This window comes from Orcinus orca, chromosome 11, assembly GCF_937001465.1.
Source record: "Orcinus orca chromosome 11, mOrcOrc1.1, whole genome shotgun sequence".
NCBI lineage: Eukaryota > Metazoa > Chordata > Mammalia > Artiodactyla > Delphinidae > Orcinus > Orcinus orca.
This window is the reverse complement of record NC_064569.1, coordinates 84,602,638-84,627,889: the sequence shown is the minus strand read 5'-3', so window position 1 is coordinate 84,627,889 and position 25,252 is coordinate 84,602,638. Positions and strand designations below refer to the sequence as shown.

Genomic DNA, 25,252 nt, shown 5'->3' with positions numbered 1-25,252 from the left:
CCATCTGCCCGTTAAGGATCCCCCTGGGAACCGTTCTTTTGGTTACCAACCCTCAAGCGCCTTTAACCCCTATTTGCAAAGTATTTGTCAGATGGGGAGGGCTCATGAATCTTCAGCTTTTTTTTTTTTTTTTCTTTTGCGGTACGCGGGTCTCTCACTGCTGTGGTCTCTCCGGTTGCGGAGCACAGGCTCCGGACGCGCAGGCGCAGCGGCCATGGCTCACGGGCCCAGCTGTTCCGCGGCATGCGGGATCTTCCTGGACCGGGGCATGAACCCGTGTCACCTGCATTGGCAGGCGGACTCTCAACCACTGCGCCACCAGGGAAGCCCTTCAGCTCTTTTTGAGGAGGATGCTCAACACCCCTGTTAGGAAAACTTTGTCCCCTGCTCAGACCTTCGGATTCATCTGAAGACTCTAGTACAACCATCCTATTACAACCCGAGGAAAGCAAAAAAATAAATAAGTACACCCAACCAGCACCTCTGTAATATTTCTTGTATGACTATTGTAGGATCGAAAATTCTGAAAATATGCAACTCTTGTTTTGAATTGTGAATGTATTTTTGGAGCAAAGTTTCTGTTTATGAATGCTGGGACCACATGGAATTTTGTGTCTCCTTTCTGCTCTCTAACCAGTTCCAGGATGGTTTTTCCCTGGGGATCACCTTTATTTTCCCTACCACCGCCCTTCTCTCCTCCTTTTTAAAAGTAGCCCCTAAATGCATTTAATGGCTGGCCTTTCATGCCATGTGCTAACTCGAGTAAAAAAGCTATAGTCAAGCACTGTTTTGGAAACTCAAGTTACAGAATTGCGAGTGACAGAGACCTGGTAACTACATACTGAGAGGCAGGGGCTGGCCAAGGACCTGATTGAGGATTCAGTTTTTACGCTTCACACATCTAATAGGTAGTTCAAGAATGTAGAGTCTGTGTGCCTGTGCATGTGTGTGCATGCCCACGTGCACAGACAGAACAAAAACTTGAACTCTCTGCCACAGGCCACCTGTTTTCACACCATTGTGGTTACAAAAGGGTTTTTTTTTTTCATTCTTTCTTTTTTTAATTAGCTAAGCTGTCCTATTTTTTTCAGTAACTTGCCTCTTCTCTAACATATGGGCTGGAACCGTATTTCTTTTCATTAGACCTGGGCCTTATTTATCATTTACACCATACTTTTGCCTTTCTCTTTCATTTTGAAAGAAAGAGAGGTTCTTCTATTATTTTAGAGCAAAGCACCTCTGGTTTATGTGGCGACTCTTGTGGCTTTCTAAATGCACTTGATTTAGCTTTCAATGTGTAATTACTGCCAAACAAGTTAATTGCTTTATAAGTGTCCAAAATTCCCTGGTTTAATTTTGCTTTCATTTACCAACCTTCATTATACATCCACTCTTCAACATAAACACAAATGATTGTTAATGAATGCCTAATGCCATATTCATTAGAAAATCAGGTTAATGACTGGCAATGAATATCCCAGTTACTTTATTCTTTCAAGCCTTTTTTTTTTTTTTTTTGCTTGTTGATTACAATAGCTTTTTTGTTTACCAAAAAATTCTACCTGCATTCTAGGCTTGCTTAAAAGTTCAAGATGGAGCTTTTCTAAGGTATCAGATAACCCCATCCCTGATTCTTCTTTCTTCTTGCAGCTGCCTTTACCCTTTGGAAAGAGTCTACTATTAGAATGAAACAGAATGCACAAGATTTCCTCAGACTGTTGGCTACCATGATGGCTTATTGTTTGGAGAGCAGAAATCTCAGGACCGCTGTGTACCTACGTTCAGGTGGTGCACTGAACAACCTCAGGGGGGCATTGTTTGCATGGTACACTCTGTGAATGATAGCACTCGGTTGTTACATCTACAACCTGCAGAGCTCTGAGCAGTGGTGCTGAGAAATCTCCATTGATTGGAGAAACACGTCAGAGCAGTGTGGTTTGGGACAGCGTTCCGTGCTTGGTGCTGACCACCCCGGGCAAGGGTTACCTACTCAGAACAAAAGCAGATGTGTGAAGCAATATGGGGGAGGACTGAGATGCATGTGACGGAACTGGGCCTGACTCTCCATCTGCTGATTCTTGCTTTGTGAATGAGATTCCTTTTCCTCCCTGAAGACATGGGGTTGCTTTCTCAATCAAACCTGAGAGTTGGACTTGGAAGACCACGTGGGCTCATACCTGAATATAGGATTATGGAGTGGACCTGGGAGTCCAGACTGGGAAATGTGATCGCTGGCTTGTCACTGCATGTTTGCGCGGTCTTGAGCATTTTCCTCATCTGTTCAGTGAGAATGTTAGTGATTTAGGATCCTTTTCAGTTCTTATGCTCTGTGACTCCTTTTAGGATCATGGGAGAATCCACCTGTATTCTTTAAACACACTGATTGGAGGCTTACCTGGTACCCCGGTACAAAGTTGATGTCAGGGATCAGGTAGCTCCAATCCCTGATTCTTCCTTTACTTTGTAAAATTAGATTCTTCCTTTATTGTGTAAAAGACATATTTCCTGACCTCACGGGAAGACAGACGAGTGTGGCGCACATGTGCGCAGCTGTACTTGCCAGTGTGGTATGTTTACAGTACAGTGCTATGAAAGCTTTTTAGGCCCCTCCCCCCAGTGGTTTCCTCCAGTCATTTTACCTTTCTTCTTCCACCTGGAACATCCTTCTACTTCTCTTGTCATATTTCTTCAGTCTTGGTACTTTGATCTCAGAAATGCCATTGTCTCTTCTTCCAGTTTTGTCCAAGTCTCTGTAATCCACACTCCTTGGCTCCCCAGATGCCTGGATCCCATGTATCTCTCCTTTATAACATTTAGTATCATTGCAAATTTGCCTTTATTTGTGTGATTCTCTGTTGACTGTCTCCTGCTTTGGACTCTAATCACCTTGAGGAGAGGAAGTGGTGGACTCACCATTGGTTTCTTCAGTATGTAGATACATGCTTATGACCTGGTCATAGCTCTCTTGGGGTCCCTCCTTCTTGACACCAGGCTATCTAGGCCAATAAAAGGCTGAGGCACTATATTAGCAAATGTTGACCAACAAAAAGTCAAGGACCTTGAGGACTGTGACTAACCAAACAAACAAAAAGCATCAAATTGAAAAGTAGAAATATGGGGCTTCCCTGGTGGCGCAGTGGTTGAGAGTCTGCCTGCCAATGCAGGGGACACGGGTTCGTGCCCCGGTCCGGGAAGATCCCACATGCCGCAGAGCGGCTTGGCCCGTGAGCCGTGGCCGCTGAGCCTGCGCGTCTGGAGCCTGTGCTCCGCAACAGGAGAGGCCACAACGGTGAGAGGCCCGCGTACCGCAAAAAAAAAAAAAAAAAAGTAGAAATATGAAAATAAATCCTGATACGGTCTTTTTAAGGTTTGGTATTTTAAGTAAAATTCCAAGGCTCCCGACCATTGTCATATCCTCAAGGGTGCCTTTCCTGACCTCCCCGAATGAACCTACTGTATCTATTGTATATTTGTTTCAGTCAGGTTTCTGCTATGATAATTTTGCATAACAATTCCAAAATCAGTAGCTTTTCATCAGCAGCATCCAGTTTTTATTCATGTTTGCAGATCTGTGAGTTGGCTAAGGCTCTGCTAGCCTCAGCTGGGATTGGCTTGAGGCTGTGGGTTAGGTTTGAATCTATTGCATTTGTCTCGTCCTATAGCTGTCTCCACCAGTAGCTGCCTGGAGCAATATTTTTTGTTTGTTTGTTTTTCTTACTAAAACAGAAATGCAAGAGGCCAAGCCAAACCCTGTGTGTACATTTAAAACCTCTGCTCATGTTAAGCTTGTGAACATGTCATTGGCCAAAGCAAGTCATGGGGACTGGCTCAGCATCAGTGGGACAAGGAAGCATATTTCCTTTACTCAAGTGGGAGGTACTTCAAAGTCACATGGCAGAGGGTGTAAATGTTTAATTCCATTTCATCCTAATACATCACAGTGTTCTTAAAATTCTTTATCTCATTCATAACATTTGTCACAGTTGAAAATTTACATTTATTTGTATAATTCTGTAGTTACTACCCAAGTCTTCCTCTGGACTCTTGATGGTAGGAATTGTATCTGTCTGGCCTCACCATTGTTCCCCTAGAACCCTGGACAGCATAATGGACAATATCAGGCACTCAGTGACTGAACAGCCATTGTTTGAATTTGTTTTATTGAAGAATAATTGATTTACACTATTAACTTCAGGTATACAGCATAAGGATTCAATATCTTTACAGATTATACTCCACTGAAAGTTATTACAAGATAATGGCTGTAATTCCCTGTGCTATATCCCTGTTGCTTATCTATTTCATACATAATAGTTTGTATCCCTTAATCCTATACCCCTAATTTGCCCCTCTCCCATCCCTCTCTCGGTCGGTAACCACTAGTTTTCTATATCTATGGGTCTGTTTCTGTTTTACATATACTTTCATTTGTATTATTTTATAGACTCTACATACAAGTAATGTATAGCATTTGTCTTTCTCTGTCTGACTTATTTCACTAAGCATAATATTCTCTAGGTGTATCCACATTGCTGCAGATGGCAGAATTTCATTCTTTTTCATGGCTGAGTAATATTCCATAAAAAAGAATAGCTTCTGATCTGCCCCCAGATCAACTCAGGAATGGAAATATATCTTTGTGAGAATTATTGGAGTGATTCTAAATGCCTTGTTTCAAATCTTTCAGAAATCCTTCTGCTGTATTTCCATTGTGAGAAGTGCAACCCTGTGGGAGAGAAGGATATCTCATGCAAACGTGAGTAAGTGGAGTGCTCTTGTGCAGGACTGTGTCCATTGTGTCATCATTTGGGGTTCAGTTGCTTGATACATAAGATTTGTTCCTTCATTTAAAAATGTATAACTGGTGAAAGATTTGTTTTTTAGATTTCAAAATAAGGAGAATGCTAAAAGACATTTCCCATAGAACTTTGGATCCCTGTTTGAGAATCATTCTACCCCTTTCTCCTTTACACACAGATATGTACACTGAGAAAAAACTGTATCACTAATCTGATGAGGAAGTATAGAAAGGCAGTGCTTATATGTGGTACAGCATACAGGAAAGAGGGCAATGATTTCATCTTAGCATAATCAATAAGAAGAAACAACTGAATTCATCAAGAAAAAGGCTGACGTGTTAGTAGAATTCTTCCCCAGCCCACCTTGTACTCACTGGTTGCTAATGATCCGCTCTTGGGGAGAGCAGAAGTGAATGTTTATCCTGCAGTGTGCATATGCATGTCTGTAAACGGCTGTGATGTGCACATGGAGATGGTCGCCATGGCTGGCCTGTCCAGTTGTCATGGAGCTGTGGTAGCTTTCCAGGTTTAGTCCCACCAGAGCTTGTTTACAAAAGCAGGATTGGGAAAAAAAGAACCTTTCAGGGCCAACACCGAAATTTACATCCTAAGGGCTCTAATTGCCTTCATTTCCTTCCTATTTACATGAAGAGAATGGCAATGTCCTTTAGAGAGGACCAGAGAGCTCAGTGATACTGATGAAATCAGAAAGTCCCAAGCCCATGGGGAGGGGGCGATTCTAGTGTTATCTTCCATAGTCTCTACTTTCCAAAACTTGTGGGCAAAATTGCTCCAAGTTACTGCTTGCTGAAAAGAAGCATATGGTGACTGGAAATAGAATTCAAGAGTAGAAATCAAGAGATGTAGAAAATCACACATTAAGATGAAAGAAAAAGGCCAACTGTGGGAAGATGCAAAACATGACCTGGTTGAAAAATGTGACCTGGTTTTCTATAGCGCTAAAACCCAGAAATATAGCTAAATAAGGCATCTACAAGATGCTGTTTCATTAGTTATTTTTCCATTTGGACTTGGAGTAATTGATTTCTTAAGAATCCTCGCAATTAACGGATTCCATGACTCCCAGCATGGACTTTGTTGTGGAGAAAATGGACTCCAGTGAAGTACCCTTATTGCTACCACTCCACCATTTATACACAGGCCCTGAGAGGTCAAGGCTTCATGAGAGGGGACCACAGGTCCACTCACTTGGCGAAGAGTGACGCAGGTGACAGTGAGAGCCGTATGTTGCTAATTAGCTGATGCCACAGCCATACAGTGCCTCTCAGGCTCACAGACAGGTGCCACCTGGGTACCACCTGCCACTCCTTTCCTCAAGGTGAGGACTGGGAAGCAAGTGCAGTCCTCTGTGAACTCAGGGGCTTGGCATCAGCTGGATCCTCTTTCGAATTGTTTTATCCCTTCCCTTTTCTTGTTTCCCCCTTTCTGCTCCTTTTCTTTCTCTTTCTCTGTGTGTTTGTGTGACTTTGGAGGAATTATAGAAGTGGGACTAAAAAATTTTAAGATGTATGTCTTTAAAAGACTTTCCGGGGCTTCCCTGGTGGCGCAGTGGTTGAGAGTCCGCCTGCCGATGCAGGGGACACGGGTTCGTGCCCCGGTCCGGGAAGATCCCACATAGCGCGGAGTGGCTGGGCCAGTGAGCCATAGCCGCTGGGCCTGCACGTCCGGAGCTTGTGCTCTGCAACGGGAGAGGCCACAACAGTGAGAGGCCCCCGTACCGCCAAAAAAAAAAAAAAAAAAAAAACTTTCCTATTAGTTGTCATCATTTATAGTAGATTGACTACTGTATACTTTAGTACATAGTATATATTATACATTGTATATTATGCATGGTACATTGTATATTATATAGAACGTATTTTGTATAACACGTTAGACATCATATATAATATACTACCATATATAATATCTCAAATAACTATATGGTGTGTGTGTTCCAATATTATACATGATATATTGTATTTGCTGACACCAGTGGTGGTCAGTGAGCTGTTCTAAAAGCAACCGTAAAGAAAAAAATCTTTGCCTTCTAGGAGCCTATCATATAGTGAGGAACATAAATAATGGTAAATGAGCAAAATAAAGAAAGTAATTGCCGGTAATGAAAACTGCAGTGCTGTCAAGTGGGTAAATTGGGGTAATAGGTTGAGGGTGATGTGAGGTGGCCGGGGAGGCACCCAGGTAAAGTTCTGGCTGGCAGGAAGTGCCCCTGCTCCGAGCAGAAAGAGCATCCTGAGGTGGGCTGCGCTTAGCACATCTAAGAGCCGACAGAATGTCAGTGGAGCTTGAAGCGGTTGGAGCAGTGAGCAGGGGCCAGGTCACACAGGGCCTCGTGTGATGACTTGTGGCCAGTGAAAGGAGTTTGTCTTCTGTTCGGATTGCAAGGCAGAAGCCACATGACAGTTTATTTTATGGCAGGGGATGCAACGATCTGATTTACGCTTTAAGAGTTTCACTGGCTGCTTATGCAGGATGAAGTTTTTGGGAAATAAGAGACCTCGAGTCCCAGGAGGAAGTTATTAGAATATTCCAATGAGGGAAGATGGTGGCTAGGACTAGGTTCATAGCAGTTGGAAATGGAGCTGATAAGACACGGTAATGGATTGGATGTGGGGTATGGAGAAAAGTGTAATCAAGAAGGACCTTTGGGTTTTTGGCCCAAAAACCTGGGGTGGAAGATGGTGCAGGTGGTAGGGATTTGGGGAATAGATGTTTGGTAGTGGTTGATCATCAGTAGTTGTGTTCAGAGAACGTTAAGTGTGATATGCTTAGTAGTTAACAGCTCATTGATCAGAACTTAGGCTCATGGTCAGATCTAGCTGCAGGAGAGGCTGGGAAATGTCCATTAACTGAGCACATTGTGACCTCAAACTCAGGGTTCTGTTACAAAGAATGAAAATAGAATGGATATTGGGATAGTTGACTAACAATGTCTGCCACAGAAATCAATAGTAAAAATACTACCCAAAGTATGGCTGCCAAAACATTGCTTCAACATGACTAATGGGTCAAAGAAGAAATAATGTTGAAAAGGAAAAAGTTTTCAGAATTAAACGATATAATAATAATAAGAATAAATGTGGGATGCACTTAATGTGGTTCCTGGCGGTGGATTTATGCCTAAATCTCATATTAGAGAAAAATAAAAGTTGAAAATTAAAGAACTAGGCATTCAAATTAAGGGCATATTATTAAAAAAAAATTCAAAGGAAGCGAAAAGAAGGAATTAAAGTAGGACAAGAAATCACCAAAATAGAAAACAAAAATACAATTAGAGAAAATCAACAAAGCTAAAAGCTTTGTTATTGGAAGGAGTGAATAAAATAGACAAGCCTAGCAAGACTGATAAAGGGGAAAAAAAGGAGAAACAGTTTTCATTTTCATTTTTAGGAATGAAAAGGGAAATGTACCTACAAATGCAGTGGAGACTTAGAAGATCAAGGATCAATACTATAAATAACTTACGTGAACAAGTTGAAAACACTATTAAATCAATATTCAGAAGTTTTCATTCCCTCAAAGAAAGCATGCCCAGAGGGTACTGTAACTGAGCTTTATTAAAACTCTAAATGTCAGATAATCCTTATATAGAGAAAGAGAAAACGTCACCTCAGTCATTGTTTGAAGTTAGTAAAGCTTTGAAAATAAAATGGGACAGACTATGGATCAACCTCATTTATGAAAAATATTAAATTAACTGTGAGCAAACTGAAATTCAGCAGTGTAGACAATAAAATAAATCATAACCAAGTAGGGTTTATTCTAGAGATGCAAAAACAGTTTAACATCAAAAAAATCAATTCATGAAATATACATTAACAGATTAAGGGAGTAAGATCATATGGCCATCCCAACGACACTTCAGCATTAATTTATGGGAAAAAAGGAACATTTAGAAAACTGGGAATATTAAGGAACTTCCTTAACCTGAAAAATAATCCATAAAAAGCCTACAGGAAGAATAATCAGACTTAATAGCAGGCCTTTGGATGCATTTCTATTAAAGTAAGGGAAACCAGAATGTCTGCTATAATTGTGTCTATTCAGCAATGTCCTGGGGGGACAAAGCAATGAAATATATATTTTAAAAAGTTACAAGAATTGGGAAAAAAAGGACAATATTGATTATATGCCTTGCAGATTATCTCCAAATTATTAAAACATGAATTATTAAAACCAAAACTAAAGTCAGCTTGGAATAAATCTAACAAAATATTTGTAAAACACATATGGAGAAAAGTACAAAATGTTACTGAATGACATAAAGAAGGACCTGAATAAAGGAAGAGACACTATGCTAAGGAATGAGAGATAATCACAGTGTTTTTGGTGAAGTTAAAGAGCAGATCCTACAAGTTGTCTGGAAGATCAAGGACTAAGTGTAAATAAGAGTTATGAAGAAGAAAATATGGGAACTTGTAGTATCAGCTACCAAGACCTTCATAAAGATATAATAATAAGACAATGAGCTATTGGCTCAAGTTTAGGCCAACGGAGCAGAATAGAATATATAATTCTTATATATTCTTATATAAATTCTTCTTTTTTAACATTTTTATTGGAGTATAATTGCTTTACATTGTTGTGTTAGTTTCTGCTTTATAACAAAGTGAATCAGCTATACGTATACTTATATCCCCATATCCCCTCCCTTTTGCGTCTCCCTCCCACCCTCCGTATCCCACCCCTCTAGGTGGTCACAAAGCACCGAGCTGATCTCCCTGTGCTATGCGGCTGCTTCCCACTAGCTGTTTTACGTTTGGTAGTGTATATATGTCCACGCCGCTCTCTCACTTTGTTGCAGCTTACCCTTCCCCCTCCCTGTGTCCTTAAATCCATCCTCTACATCTGTGTCTTTATTCCTGTCCTGCCCCTAGGTTCTTCAGAACCATTTTTTTTTTTAAGAGTCCATATATTTGTGTTAGCATATGGTATTTGTTTTTCCCTTTCTGACTTACTTCACTCTGTATGACAGACTCTAGGTCCATCCACCTCACTACAAACAACTCAATTTCGTTTCTTTTTAATGGCTGAGTAACATTCCATTGTATATATGTGCCACATCTTCTTTATCCATTCATCTGTTGATGGACACTTAGGTTGCTTCCACGTGCTGGCTGTTGTAAATAGAGCTGCAGTGAACATTGTGGTACGTGACTCTTTTTGAATTATGTTTTTCTCAGGGTATATGCCCAGTAGTGGGATTGGTGGGTAGTATGGTAGTTCTATTTTTAGTTTATTAAGGAACCTCCATACTGTTCTCCATAGTGGCTGTATCAATTTACATTCCCACCAACAGTGCAAGAGGGTTCCCTTTTCTCCACACCCTCTCCAGCATTTTTTGTTTGTAGATTTTTTGATGATTGCCATTCTGACCGGTTCTTATATAAATTCTTACATAAATCTTATATAAGTCTCGTTGTATACAGAAGGTACATTAGATACTGATGGGGAAAGGAAGAATTCTTTAATGAACGGTGCCTGAAACAACTGGCAATCCCTACGGAAAAAAGGTGAAAATGTATGCCTACTTTATAGCATGCAGAAAAGTAAATTTTGGGTGATTTTAAGCCCTACGTGTAAAAGGAATAACTTTTAGAAAAGAATAAAAAATATTTTTGTGACATTAAATGTCTAGGAAAGTTTTCTTCAGCAAGGGATGTAAATCACAAACTTTAAAAGTATGTTGATAAATTTTACTACATTAAAATTAGAACATTTTGTTGACTGAGATTTATAACAAAAGTGAAAAGACGAGTTAACAATAAACATATGTAAAGTAAATATTAACAAGGGGTTGGTATCTTGAATTTACAGAGAATTCATACCAGTTGGTAAGAAAAAGATAAGTAATGTGGTAGAAAGAGGAACAAAGGGTAGGAATTGACAATTCACAAAGAGCAAAGCTGAATATCTAATAAATGTGCTAATTGATGTTTAGGCTTACTTATATCCATCAGTGGACATAACTTTAAAAAATCTTACGGTAACAACTGTTGGCAAATGTGCAGAGAAATGAGACGTCTTGTACACACTGCTGTGGAATCACTTTGGAGAGCATTTTCACCATCTAACACAATTATAGAATGCAAACACCTTTGTCCCAACAATTTCCCACCAGGTGTGAATTTAGAGACTATGTGTACTCCAGGATACGTATAAAAGAATGTTTTTTGTTGCACTGATTTTTGATAATGACAAACTGAAAAGACATACCTGACCATTAACAGGAGAATGGATAAATACATTGTGACATATTTATATAATGGTATAGTATTGTACCATTGGAGTTTAAAGGAATTGCAAATAGTTTAAAGGAATGAGTTAAAGCTACACATACCGTCAAGGATAAATCTCAATAACCTGATGTATGGATAAATCACGTCACAGAAATAATTATGTGTTTAATGTGATAGATATTGTCGTTTAGGCCAGATAAATCTACATGCCTTTGCTTTCCTTTCCCAGTTTAGGGTCATTTGAGACAGACAAATCAGACAGTTGGTGGTAAAAATATACTCCATGTCAAAGCTGGATTGAAGGACTTCGTAATGTTTCCAAAAATATGAACAGATTATATCATTCTCCTGCTCACAAACCTACAGTGTGTTTTGATTTAACTCCCAATAAAATCCAGAGTCTTTATTATGGCTCTAAGACCCTGCACCTTCAGGGTCCCACTACCTTCTTGGCCTCATCACTCATCCCTTTCTCTCCAGCCTGTCTCTAGTCCAGTTCTCCCAGCCCCCTTTTCACTTACTGTTCTAGTATTCTAGTGCAAGGTCCTAGAATGCACCTTGCTCCCTCCCTTCTTCCAGATCTCAGCCCCACTTGCCTCAGAACTAGAGAAACCTGGTTGGATGGGACATGCAGGATTGGAGCTCTCCTAAGTAAATCGATCTAGAGTTACTCACCAGCTAGTCTGTGCTCAAGGATCTAAAACAGTGGTGTCCAAATTTTAACTGCAAACTCCTAGCAATGAAAAAAAGATTGAGTGCCTATCTCCAATCTACTTACATTTATTTATGTATATGTACTACTCCATTTGTTAGTGTTATAAACTATGTTCTAATGTATTTATACATTATAAATATGTTATAAATACATATCCCATCAAATTTAAAAATAAATAAGACAAGTGAACATTATTTTCTCATGTCTAATCATGATGATTTCATACTATCTTTAAATAATGTCAAGAAACATCATGCACAAGGGTTATTGTTAGTAAGAGTGGATATAAAGTCTTTATATATGTAGTCTTCATATATATAAAATCTTCAGAAGTGTTCTTACTAAATTTCAAGTATCTTGACCAACTTCTTGACAGCTTCTTTGAGATCATCATTTTTTACCTTGTAGTGTGGCACATGAAGATATCATACTAGAAAAAAGAGAAGTGTTGACTCAGCCATTTTCTCAGTTGATTAATTCATCAAATACTGATTCAGTTACTGCTGTGTGCTAAATGTAAGCTCCCTAAGCGTAGGGGCCAGGCTGTCTGTTTTACTTTGGTTAGATCCTCAGCTCCGGGCAGGATGCGTGGTGCATGGTAGACGCTTGTTATCTGTTGAATATCAGCTTAGTATTTGTTGAATAAATGAGTGAATGAGCCGAGTGCCCTGCAGGTGCTGGGGAGACCCAGGTGAGCCTCTAACCCCACTTTCCTATTGCTGTGTTTAGCTGTTGTTCCCGGAATGACCTTGCTTTGCTCCTGAAGCTCCCACATCTGTACCACTGCCCCCGCCAGCCTTGTTTCCCTGCACCCAGCCCCACACTAGATGGAATTTTCTCTGCCCCGATTTGGAGTCAGCCTCCGTTGCTGGGCTTTCATCTGGACCTCACAATGAGCTGTGTACTCACTCCACCCCTCCAGTGCTTGCTTTCCTTTTCTGCTAGAGTCTTTCCAGGTTGCATTGCTAGGAAACACTTCTTAGTATTTGTGGAAAAAAAATACGTTGTTTTCTGGAAAGTATGCTTTCAACTGGCTGCACATTTCAGATCACAGTCAAATCAGCGATCGTGTATTAAACACATATTCTAAAGTTACGTGCCATTCAAGGCTCGTATACAAGCTGTGGTGGTTTCACATGGAGAAAGATACAGGAGTTGGTCATAAACAGGTCAGTAACCCTTGCACGCATCCGTTCCACACAAGTGTTAAAATGGATATTTGAAAGAATGAACTGGAGGCGGCTGGGTGAGCTGAGGACTGTAAGAGGTAGGTAAATGTAGGGCAGGTCCTGAAACTTGTGTTCTAGAAAAGAGCGTCATTTTCTTAGCAGGTGTAAGTGAGCTAGATTTGGACAGGAGGGAATTTTCAGACCTTTTATGAGTGAGTAATTTGGAAAGTGGAGTGTCTTCATCTCAGCATGCCAGGTAGAGAGCTCATTCTCTATTTCCTGTATGATTTCGGAAGTGGATTAATCCTGCTGTGGCTGAGATGGTCTGGGGACACCTTTTGTATTCAGCTAAGTGTTTCTGCAGACATTTAAGTTTGGCTTTTCTAATATCCAATATGAAAGTCTGAAAGAAAAAGAGAGGAATGTCCACTTACTTTGGAAAAGCGAATATTAATTGTCCCAGACGATAGCTGGCAAATCAGGGTCCTACAGAAATGATAACAAGCACATACCTGCGTCCCTGGAGGAGGGCCCACTGGGGACCCTGCTGATCTCTAGCATGTTGCTCTGCCTAGAAGCATAGAGCACAGAGCTGGAAAGGGTTATGTTTCAGAAGTGGAATCACACATATAGAGCTGTGAATAAACATCACAGGTTTTCGCTTTTAACAGACCTGTGTTGTTGTTAGGGTTAAATGAGTTAACAAGTGTTAGATGTTTCATTCATGCAACAGATTGTATTAAGTGAAATAAATACACAGCAGGCATTGTTTTAATCATAATTAGTGAGCAAAATGAAAGACTCTGTCCTCATGGAGTTTCCATTCCAGCGTCAGAACCAGTTAAGGAACAGATGGGTCAGAAAGCATTAAACATTATAGAGAAGATGTTGGATAAGAGAATGGGGGCATGTGCCACCGTGGATAGTATATCAGTAGGATTCTTATTTGCAAACAACAGAAGCTGACTCTGGTTGTTTGATCAGTAAAGGGGTTAAAATTGGGTGGTTCACAGGATCATCGGGAGTGTTAGGGAACCAGATCCAAAGGTAGGCTTCTTAGAACAGTGTCTCAGAGAACCTTGCAGAACTGATCTGATCCCTGCTACCACCTGCCTCCACCTCCACCACTGAGAATGAGATGCTGTAGCTTATGCTGCTGCTACTTCTGTGCCAGGGACTCGGACTTGCACTTTCTTCTACTGGCAGAAAGAGAAAGAGCTTCCTGCCTTTTTCTCACATGTTACTAGTTCAGGAGTCTGGCTGCGGATGCCAGTGCCTGGGCATTGACAGTATCCACAGATTTGAGATCAAGGTTAAACGAGTTAGCGCTAATAAACAAATTCAGCAAAGCTGTAGGGTACAAAATCAACATGCAAAACTCAGTTGTATTTCTATACACTAGCAATGAACACTCTGGAAGGGAAATTAAGAAAATAATTCTATTTATAATAGCATAAAAAAAGAATAAAATACTTATGAATGAATTTAACCAAGGAAGTGAAGGATTTGTATGTTGAAAACTATTAAACAATGCTGAAGGAAATTAAAGACCTAAATAAATGCAAAGACATCTTGTGTTCACAGATTGAAAGACTTGGCATTACTGGTAAGATAATATTACTACCTAAAGTGACCTGCAAATTCAATGCAATCCCTATCAAAATCCCAACTTTTTAAAAATAGAAAAATTCATCCTGGGAGTTCCCTGGCAGTCCAGTAGTTAGGACCCAGCACTTTCACTTCAGGGGCCCAAGTTTGATCTCTGGTCAAGGAACTAAGATCCCACAGGCCATGTGGCGTGGCCAAAAAGAAAAACAACAAACATTCATCCTAAATTCATATGGAATGTCAAGGGACCCCAAATAGCCAAAACAATCTTGGAAAAGAAGTACAAATTTGGAAGGCTCACACTTCCTGATGTCAAAACTTGCTACAAAGCTACAGTAATCTAAACAGTGTGGTACTGTCATAAGGATTAACAAATAGACCAGAGGAATGGAACTGAAAGCCCAAAAATAAACCCTCACACATATGGTCAATTGATTTTGACAAGGGTGCTAAGATCATTCAATGGAGAAAGGACAGTCTTTTCAATAAATTTTGCTGAGAGAACTGGATATTCAGATGCAAAAGAATGAAATTGGACCTTACACAATATATAAAATTAACTCAGAGTGGATCAAAGACCTAAATGTAAGAGCTAAAACTATAAAAGTCTTAGCAGAAAACATAGGGAAAATTCTTCACATGGAAAAATCTTCAACCATTGCCATAGATTTGGCAGTGATTTCTTAAATTTGACACCAAAACACAGGCAGCAAAAGAGAGAATAAATTGGACTTCACCAAAATTAAACACTTTTGTACATCAAAGGACACTATCAAGAGAGTGAAAAGACAACCCACAGAATGGGAGAACATATTTGCCAATCATATCTGATAAGAGGTTAATTATCCAGAATATATGAACTCTTTTTTTTAATTGAAGTATAGTTGATTTACAATGTTGTGTTCATTTCTGCTGCACAGCAAAGTGACTCAGTCATACACATATATACATTCTTCTTTTAATATTCTTTTACATTATGGTTTATCATAGGATATTGAATATAGTTCTCTGTGCTATACAGTAGGACCTTGTTATTTATCCATTCTACATATAATAGCTTACATCTGCTAACCCCATCCTCCCACTCCATCCCTTCCCAACCCAACCCCCCTTGGCAATCACCAGTCTATTCTCTATTCCTGTGATTCTGTTTCTGTTTCATAGATAGGTTCATTTGTGTCATATTTTAGATTCCACATGTAAGTGATATCATGGTATTTGTCTTTCTCTTTCTAACTTCACTTAGTATGATAATCTCTAGTTGCATTCATGTTGCTGCTAATGGCATTATTTCATTCTTTTTTATGGCTGGCTATATGAAGTAGTATATGAAGTACTCCTATAACTCAACACAAAAAACCAAATAATTGGATTAAAAAATGATCAAATGACTTGAATGGACATTTCTCCAAAGAGTACATACAAATGGCCAATAAGCATATAGAAAGTTGTTCAACACCATTAGCCACTAGGGAAATGCAAATTAAAACCACAATAAGATATTTCTTCACAATCATTAGGATGGCTATTATTAAAAAAACAAAAAATAGCAAGTGTGGGCAAGGATGTGGGGAAATTGGAACCCTGGTGCATTGCTAGTGGGAGTATAAAATGTTGTAGCCACTGTGGGAAATGGGCCCCAAAGAACTCAAAACAGAGACTCAAACAGATATGAGTATGCCAGTATTCGTAGCAGCACTATTCACAACAGCCAAAGTGTAGAAACAACAGTGTCATTAATACATGACTGGATAATCATAATGTGGTATATCCATACACTAGAATATTATTCAGCTATAAAAAGGAATGAAGTTTTGATATTTGCTGCAACATGAATGGACCTTGGAAACATTATTCTAGGTAAAAAATAGTGTATGATTCCATTTATAGGTGGTCTCTAGAAAAGGCAAATTCAGAGAGACAGAAAGTAGAAGTTGCCAGGGAACCTGAGGCAAGGAGCTAAAGGGGAGTTATCACTTAATGGATACAGAGTTTCTGTTTGAGATGATGAAAAATTTCTGGGATTAGTGGTGATCATTACTGCACAACATTGTGAATGTACTTAATGACACTGAATTGTATACTCAAAGATGCTTAAAATAGTAAAATTTCCTGTTTTGTATAATTTAAAATTATAAAAAATAAAGATGAAATGGTGTAAAGCACATAGAACTGTCCCTGGAACATAGTAAGTGCTCTGTAAATGGTAGCTATTAATATTTTGTGCCAGATTCTGGGGATGCAGTTGTAAGAGAGTGAAGAGAAAAGACATACAGAAGAATGAAAATCAGACTGGTAGTGGAGTTTCCAGCAGCAATGCTGGAGGCCAGAGACATTGAAATAACATCTTTAATGTGCTGAGAGTAAATTAGCCTTGTGTCACTAGCAAAATGATCTTTCAAGGATGGGGATGAAATAAAGATATTTTAAGTGAAAACTGAGAGATTTCACCAACAGACCATGATGAAAGGAATTTCTAAAACTGTGTTTCAAGAAGGAGCAGTATGACCCCAGAGAGACCTGAGATGCGAGAAGGTGTGAAAACAGAGCAGCTGGGAGTGCAGCTGAGGTCCACATGTGCTGCCCAAGATTAGACTGAGCCTCATGACCTCTCTGGGCCTCATATCTTCATGGACAGTGGATTCCTCAGCAAATTAACTGCCTCTGTGCCTTCCTATCCTGAGGTCAACCTCTTCTGTGGCCCCAAGGTTAGAAACTGATAGAATGGCTTGTCGAATGAATACATGAATATTGGGTAGAAAGATGAGGGCACTCAAGGGAAGGTCTGTGTATTTCATTTCTTTCTTTTTTATTAATTATCCATTTTATACATATTAGTGTATACATGTCAATCCCAATCTCCCAATTCATCACACCACCCCGCCAGCTGCCACTTTCCCCCCTTGGTGTCCATACGTTTGTTATCTACATCTGTGTCTCAACTTCTGCCCTGCAAACCAGTTCATCTGTACCATTTTTCTAGGTTCCACATATATGTGTTAATATACAATATTTGTTTTTCACTTTCTGACTTCACTCTGTATGACAATCTCTAGATCCATCCACATCTCTACAAATGGCCCAATTTCATTCCTTTTTATGGCTGAGTAATGTTCCATAGTATATATGTACCACATCTTCTTTATCCATTTGTCTGTCGATGGGCATTTAGGTTGCTTCCACGTCCTGGCTATTGTAAATAGTGCTGCAATGAACATTGGGATGCACGTGCCTTTTTGAATTATGGTTTTCTCTGGGTATATGCCCAATAGTGGGATTGCTGGATTATATGGTAATTCTATTTTTAGTTTTTTAAGGAACCTCCATACTGTTCTCCATAGTGGCTGTATCAATTTACATGCCCACCAACAATGCAAGAAGGTTCCCCTTTCTCTACACCCTCTCCAGCATTTGTCGTTTGTAGATTTTCGGATGATGCCCATTCTAACTGGTGTGAGGTGATACCTCATTGTAGTTTTGATTTGCATTTCTCTAATAATTAGTGATGTTGAGCAGCTTTTCATGTGCTTCTTGGCCATCTGTATGTCTTCTTTGGAGAAAAGTCTATTTAGGTCTTCTGCCCATTTTTAGATTGGGTTGTTTGTTTTTTTAATATTGAGCTGTTTATATATTTTGGAAATTAATCCTTTGTCCATTGATTCGTTTGCAAATATTTTCTCAGAGGATTGTCTTTTCATCTTGTTTGTAGTTTCCTTTGCTGTGCAAAAACTTTTAAGTTTCATTAGGTCCCATTTGTTTATTTTTTTATTTCCATTACTCTAGGAGGTGGATCAAAAAAGATCTTGCTGTGATTTATGTCAAAGAATGTTCGTCCTATGTTTTCCTCTAAGAGTTTTATAGTGTCCAGTCTTACATTTAGGTCTCTAATCCATTTTGAGTTTATTTTTGTGTGTGATGTTAGGAAGTGTTCTAATTTCATTCTTTTACATGTAGCTGTCCAGTTTTCCCAGCACCACTTATTGAAGAGACTGTCTTTTCTCCATTTTATGTCATTGCCTCCTTTGTCATAGATTAGTTGACCATAGGTGCGTGGGTTTATCTCTGAGCTTTCTATCCTGTTCCATTGATCTGTATTTCTGGTTTTCTGCCAGTACCATATTGTCTTGAATACTGTGGCTTTGTAGTATAGTCTGAAGTCAGGGAGTCTGATTCCTCCAGCTCCGTTTTGTCCCCTCAAGACTGCTCTGGCTATTTGGGGTCTTTTGTGTCTCCATACAAATTTTAAGATTTTTTGTTCTAGTTCTGTAAAAAATGCCATTGGTAATTTGATAGGGATTGCATTGAATCTGTAGATTGCTTTAGGTAGTATAGTCATTTTCACAATGTTGATTCTTCCAGTCCAAGAACATGGTATATCTCTCCATCTGTTTGTATCATCTTTAATTTCTTTCATCAGTGTCTTATAGTTTTCTGCATACAGGTCTTTTGTCTCCTTAGGTAGGTTTATTCCTAGGTATTTTATTCTTTTTGTCACAATGGTAAATGGGAGTGTTTCCTTAATTTGTCTTTCAAATTTTTCATCATTAGTGTATAGGAATGCAAGAGATTTCTGTGCATTAACTTTGTATCCTGCAACTTTGCCAAATTCATTGATTAGCTCCAGTAGTTTTCTTGTAGCATCTTTAGGATTCTCTATGTATAGTATCATGTCATCCGTAAACAGTGACAGTTTTACTTCTTCTTTTCCAATTTGTATTCCTTTTATTTCTGATTGCCGTGGCTAGGACTTCCAAAACTATGTTGAATAATAGTGGTGAGAGTGGACATCCTTGTCATGTTCCTGATCTTAGGGGAAATGCTTTCACTTTTTCACCATTGAGAATGATGTTTGCTGTGGGTTTGTCATATATGGCCTTTGTTATGTTGAGGTAGGTTCCCTCTATGCCCACTTTCTGGAGAGTTTTTATTATAAATGTGTGTTGAGGGTTTCCCTGGTGGCACAGTGGTTGAGAGTCCGCCTGCCAATGCAGGGGACACGGGTTCGTGCCCTGGTCTGGGAAGATCCCACATGCCGTGGAGCGGCTGGGCCCGTGAGCCATGACTGCTGGGCCTGTGCGTCCGGAGCCTGTGCTCCGCAACGGGAGAGGCCACAACAGTGAGAGGCCCGCATACTGCAAAATAAATAAATAAATAAATAAATGGGTGTTGAATTTTGTCAAAAGCTTTTTCTGCATCTATTGAGGTGATCATATGGTTTTACTTCTTCAATTTGTTAATATGATGTGTCACATTGATTGATTTGCGTATATTGAAGAATCCTTGCATTCCTGGGATAAATCCCACTTGATCATGGTGTATGATCCTTTTAATGTATTGTTGGATTCTGTTTGCTAGTATTTTGTTGAGGATTTTGCATCTATATTCATGAGTGATATTGGTCTGTAATTTTCTTTTTCTGTAGTATCTTTGTCTGGTTTTGGTATCAGGGTGATGGTGGCCTCATAGAATGAGTTTGGGAGTGTTCCTTCCTCTGCAATGTTTTGGAAGAATTTGAGAAGGATGGGTGTTAGCTCTTCTCTAAGAAGAGAAGAGGGTACTCTGAATGAGATGCGGAGCCACTGGAGGGCTGTGAGTGGCTGGATGTGACTTAAGTTTACCAGGACCATTCCAGCTGACTTCTTGGAGGTGAAAGAAGAGCTAGCAGGTAAGGATTTCCCCCAGGAGATCAGGGTTCTGTAGGAGGGGTACTTGGGCAGCCCAGCCTGGTTCTCGGGACTCCCTTCCAGATCTAACACCTGGAGGCTCGCTCAAAACTCCAGCATGTGTGTGGATGTTCAACCCACTTCAAAGGTGGTTCACTTCATGACAGCTGAAGCCAAAACAGCTGAAAAGAGTGGGTGTGACTGCAGCCTATTCTGTGTCTTTTAAGCAACTACACCTGCGGAGTGGTTGCTATATTTTGGACCATGCTAACCCTCTTTTGTGATAAACTTTATGCCTAAGGATCAAAGGCTCACATTCATGACGAGTTCAGGAAGGTTGTACGTGGCAGGGACTTTGAGCGCTTAGCCAGGGTTTGAGTAGACTCCTTTTCTGTGGTGGATGTGACATTGATCAGATGAGTTTCAGGGTTTAGAGTATTGAGAAAGGATGGGTGAGTCCATGTCAATAAGCCAGAGATAACCTGGGCTCAGGACAAGATGGAGTTCCAAGAGATCACTTCAGGTCTAGAGAAGAGTTTGGAATTACCACCAAATTCTTGACTGTATTCCAGGTTACTTAGAAATGTGATGCTGAGGCTCCTGGTACCTGCTTTCAGATGGCTGTGGCTTGAGTGGGTGGCAAACGGAATAAACGCTTAAGGACAGTGATTATACAGACACACCCTGGGGGCAGACATCCTGAGTTCAAATCTTGGCTTTGCTGCTTGTTGGCCTGTGACTTTGGGAGATACGTCTCATCTTTCTACGCCTCAGCTTCCTCATCTGCAAGATGGGGAAATAATAGCACCAACCTCATAAGGTTACTGTGGGAATTAAGTGAGTTCAATGTCAAATGCTAGCACTGTGCCTGGCATGCATGAAAGCCTGCTACATACGTTAGCTTTTTTTTTTTTTTTTTTTTTTTTTTTTTGCGGTACGCGGGCCTCTCACTGCTGTGGCCTCTCCCGTTGCGGAGCACAGGCTCCGGACGCGCAGGCGCAGCGGCCATGGCTCACGGGCCCAGCTGCTCTGCAGCATGTGGGATCTTCCCGGACCGGGGCACGAACCCGCATCCCCTGCATCGGCAGGTGGACTCTCAACCACTGCGCCACCAGGGAAGCCCCATTAGCTTTTACTAACATTTCTTCTGACAAATGCACTTTATATTTGAATCTCTCTTTTTCACGAGGCTGGTCCTTTTTGATCACAGTGACTGACATGCTGTCATCTTTCTGGTTTCAGAAGTAGGTGAATTATTTCCTCTGAGGTTCTCTCTAAATCCATCAGCAAATGTTGTTGGTTTTAAACAAAGTCAAGCTTAGCATTTATCTCAAGTTGTCATTTTCACTTCAGATATGAAAAACATCAAGCTAAACTTGGTCAATTTTCAAAGTAAAATTTTTTTTTTTTTGGTTTAAATCTGATTAGGCAAGTGAAATTTAGAACTCTGGTAAACAAAAATGATGAATCCATCGTCCTCAGAAAAATAAGGCCATAATTCTCTAGTAAAGAAGGTGACATCATTACAGCTTATTTTAATCACTTAAAAACTTTATTGAGCATTACATGGATTTATTTACGAATCCAGTTTTACCTGAGTAGCTTTCATATTCTACTAATGGGTTACTTATAGCACAAGAATGAGTACATCTCAAGGAAGAATATATTTGGATTCATTACTCATCATAAGTATAATTATTGTTTAACAATATTATGAAGGGCTGATGATGAGACGCAGGTGTTTAAACACGCAGTGCCAATAGATTTGACACGGTATTCAGTTCTGGGCTTATACATTTTTAAAGGCTTCTATTCACCGGGGGGACAATGAAGCCCCACACAATGGTAAGTGTGTTTGCTAAAAACATGAAGTGACTGGTTAATTTTTAGTCTTTAGATTTTAAAATGGATTTTTTGGGGGGGCAGTGATATGTATTTCTTAACTTGCTAGTCTATACGTTATAATACTTTCGAGTAGAAAATACAACAGAGCTATATTGATAAGTCCATGTAACTAGACCTTTCAAACCGTCTCTGGAAGATGATTGAAGACTGGAGGAAACTACATGCAGTTCAAGACTGGGCCAATAACCTACAAAGTGGTGACCTGAAGCTTTAACAAGTATTTTTTCCTGGAATTATTGGTAGCTTAGAAAGGATGTAGCACAACCTTCTAGCTTCCCAGATGAGAAGACTCAGGCTGGAGAAAATCATTATTTGCCCAAGAAAACATGGCTGATGGACCAGAATTTGTCGACTCGAACCCGAGTCTCCTCATTTTTTGTGACTGGACTCCTCCCAGTGTGCTATGTTGCCTCTGGTCAAATGTGGGACTCTCATTATTTCAATTCTTGATTAATATATCCACTCAATAGACACTTTTGGAGTATCTGTTCTGTGCCTGTTCTAGGCCCCAGGATCTCTGAAATTCCCTGACTTGATTCTGATGTAGCTGTTCTGCTCTTTGTTCTCCTTTGGGTTGATGATTTCTTCAGAACATTCTGTGAGTGTGTCAATACGTTTGTGGCTTGTCGTGAATCTTCAGCCCTTAGTCAGGAACAAGTGGGAAGAAAACAACGTTTACTAAATACTGCTGTGCACTTTACATTTGTTACCTTTATGAAAGGCTTATAAGGTGGCATTGTACCCTAGACAATGAGAAGCTAAATCATTTGATAAGGTTTCAATATCTCTTAAGTGACAAAGTGGGAGATTTATTCACCCACAGTTTAACACAGTGCTTGGCGTTCAAACCACTTCAATTGTGTTGAATGAATGAATGAATGCTGGACGTTAAACTCAGGGCTATGTGTTTCCAAAGATCTTTCTACTATATTTAGTTACCCCTTTTGGTACATCCCAGGGTCAGGAACACACTGGCTTTCTTTGGATCTCATCTAGTGTGTAAGCAATTGTTTAATAAGTACCTTTTCTTAGGATGGCGTATAACGTCTCTGAGGCTTAGAGGGCTTACGTAGCTGTCATTGTAGGGTTTTTTAGGAATAAGAAAATATGTACTTGCAAAATTAATTAATTGTCATTGGAAGGTCAAGGCAGATAAGGATGCCCACAGTGGTGCTATGAATACTATGCAAAATACTGGAGTTGTGAAGACACCCTCCAGGGTTGAAGACCCTCTTCTGCCCTGTGGCTCTCAAATACTGCTGGTGACTTTCCCTGTCTGCAAAAAGTTCACAGCACCCACACTCCCCTCATTTAAAAGATTTACATGCATGTGTGATTTTAGTCCAATAATAGCTTACTTTCCCCTGGGTTAGGCACCTTTTCGATACTATCTCGTCTAATCCTTCCACAGGTTTTTGAAATATTTCCCCATTTTACACGTGAGGAAAGTTGATTTCAGGAGTGGCTAAGTAGAGGTTAAATCCTGTAACACAGGCCCAACTACTGCATCATTTACCTTGACTGTGGTTTACTATCACACTCTCAGTTACTTGCTAACTTTTTCTTTCATTCATTCATTCAGATTTTAAAAATGTGCATTTGTCATTATCATTGTATATTATAGAAAGCTAAGCCAGAGAGACACAAACCCATGGTTGTCAAGAGCACATCCACACTTCCTCATGTGAAAGAGATGCGTTCACATGGCTTATTCATTGCAGCATTCTTGTGATAGCAAAAAGCCAGAAACAACCTATATATTTATCAGCAGGGACTGGTTACATGCATTCTTAATACTATAGAATCCTATGTCCTTTTAAAAAGAATGAGTCAGGATACTATATACTGATGAGCAGATATGCCCGTGATGAATTTACAAGTAAAGGAAGCAAATTGAAGACAGTGAGTATCATATCGTGACAAGGACAAAGTACATGTATGTATGCATAATCTTGACCGTCCACTGGCCTTGGAAGAGAAAAGTTCATTTGTTGCTTGGGTCTGCCTGTCACATCTGACCTTTTGTTGGGCTAAACCAGCAATGAGTATAGAAAAGAATGGAAAGAATCCTAGGAAGACGAGTGATGTTAGGATGGACAGAAGCTACTAAGGGATAAAAGAATATACAGGAGGGGCAGGAAGAAGGGCACAAAGACTAGGCCTGGCTTGGATTGAGTTTTGAGATTTTTTTGATGAGGAGAAGTAAGCGGGTGAGAAGGAGAAGGGAAGAGAGAAAGAGAGTGAGAGAGAGGTTCCCGTGCTGTGCTGTGACTCGGGAGACTTTGCGGAGAAGGGGGAAGAGGTGAGGAGGAATTTCAGAACGTGTTGCCATTTGCCATGCAAGGCACTATTTGTTTGTTTTTTTTGATGTAAAGATTTTACTTGCTTTCCAACCAGTTTTTGGATGTAGGGTTTGCTTTCTTGTGGCGCCCACGCTGAAGTGGACCGTGAGGAAACAGCTTTATCTGGGTTGCATTGTGATCTCACTTGTGTAAAAAAAAAAAAAGGGTGTGTGTCTAATGGCGCTGTGTATGCATCACAACTTTCTGGAAGCAACCCCAGAACATTTTTGTAATGTTACTTGCCTCTTGAGAGTGGTGAAATCAGCATGCTCTTCTGTACTGTTTTAAGATTTTTAGAGTGAGCATTTATTATTTTTATAGTTTTTTAAAAAAATAGATATATTTTAGTGATACAGTTTGTCTTTCTCATAAATTGAATAGCGATATTTTTCTTAAGTGGAAGAACTGTCCCAAACAGCACTTATGTTTCTTGCCTCAAAAGGCTTTAAAAATGTAAGATTATGGAGAAAACTGCTTCTAATGCCTAACAAGTTTAAATAATTGCACTAAGCCCCTTAGAAAGGCAACAGTGCACAGACCAGAGGGCAGATCAGAGTTAAGTCACTGCGTGGTTTAATTCTTCACAATAAATCTAGGGAGTGTATCAGGGAGGGCCTTTCCTTTTCAAACTGCATCTGAGTGAGTGTAGCAAGCTGGGTTTGGAAAACAGCAACTAAGGCATCCCCATAGGTTAAGAGACAGAGACATTTGCCTGGTGCCAAGGGTTGGGGAGACACTGGGGGGGGGGGTCTGTCTGCCCCTTCGATTTCTACTGGGTGCTGCCTCCAAAT

General features: G+C 40.0%; 1 protein-coding gene across 1 annotated transcript in view; it reads left to right on the top strand.

The window, feature by feature from the left end:
- The first annotated feature begins 3,794 nt into the window (after positions 1-3,794).
- C11H12orf42 (chromosome 11 C12orf42 homolog) overlaps positions 3,795-25,252 on the top strand; it is a 100,376-nt gene continuing 78,918 nt past the window's right edge. Inside the window, 2 exon segments of the mRNA XM_049694937.1 lie at positions 3,795-3,876; positions 4,688-4,756. Of these exon segments, the coding sequence (XP_049550894.1) occupies positions 3,795-3,876; positions 4,688-4,756 (151 nt within the window).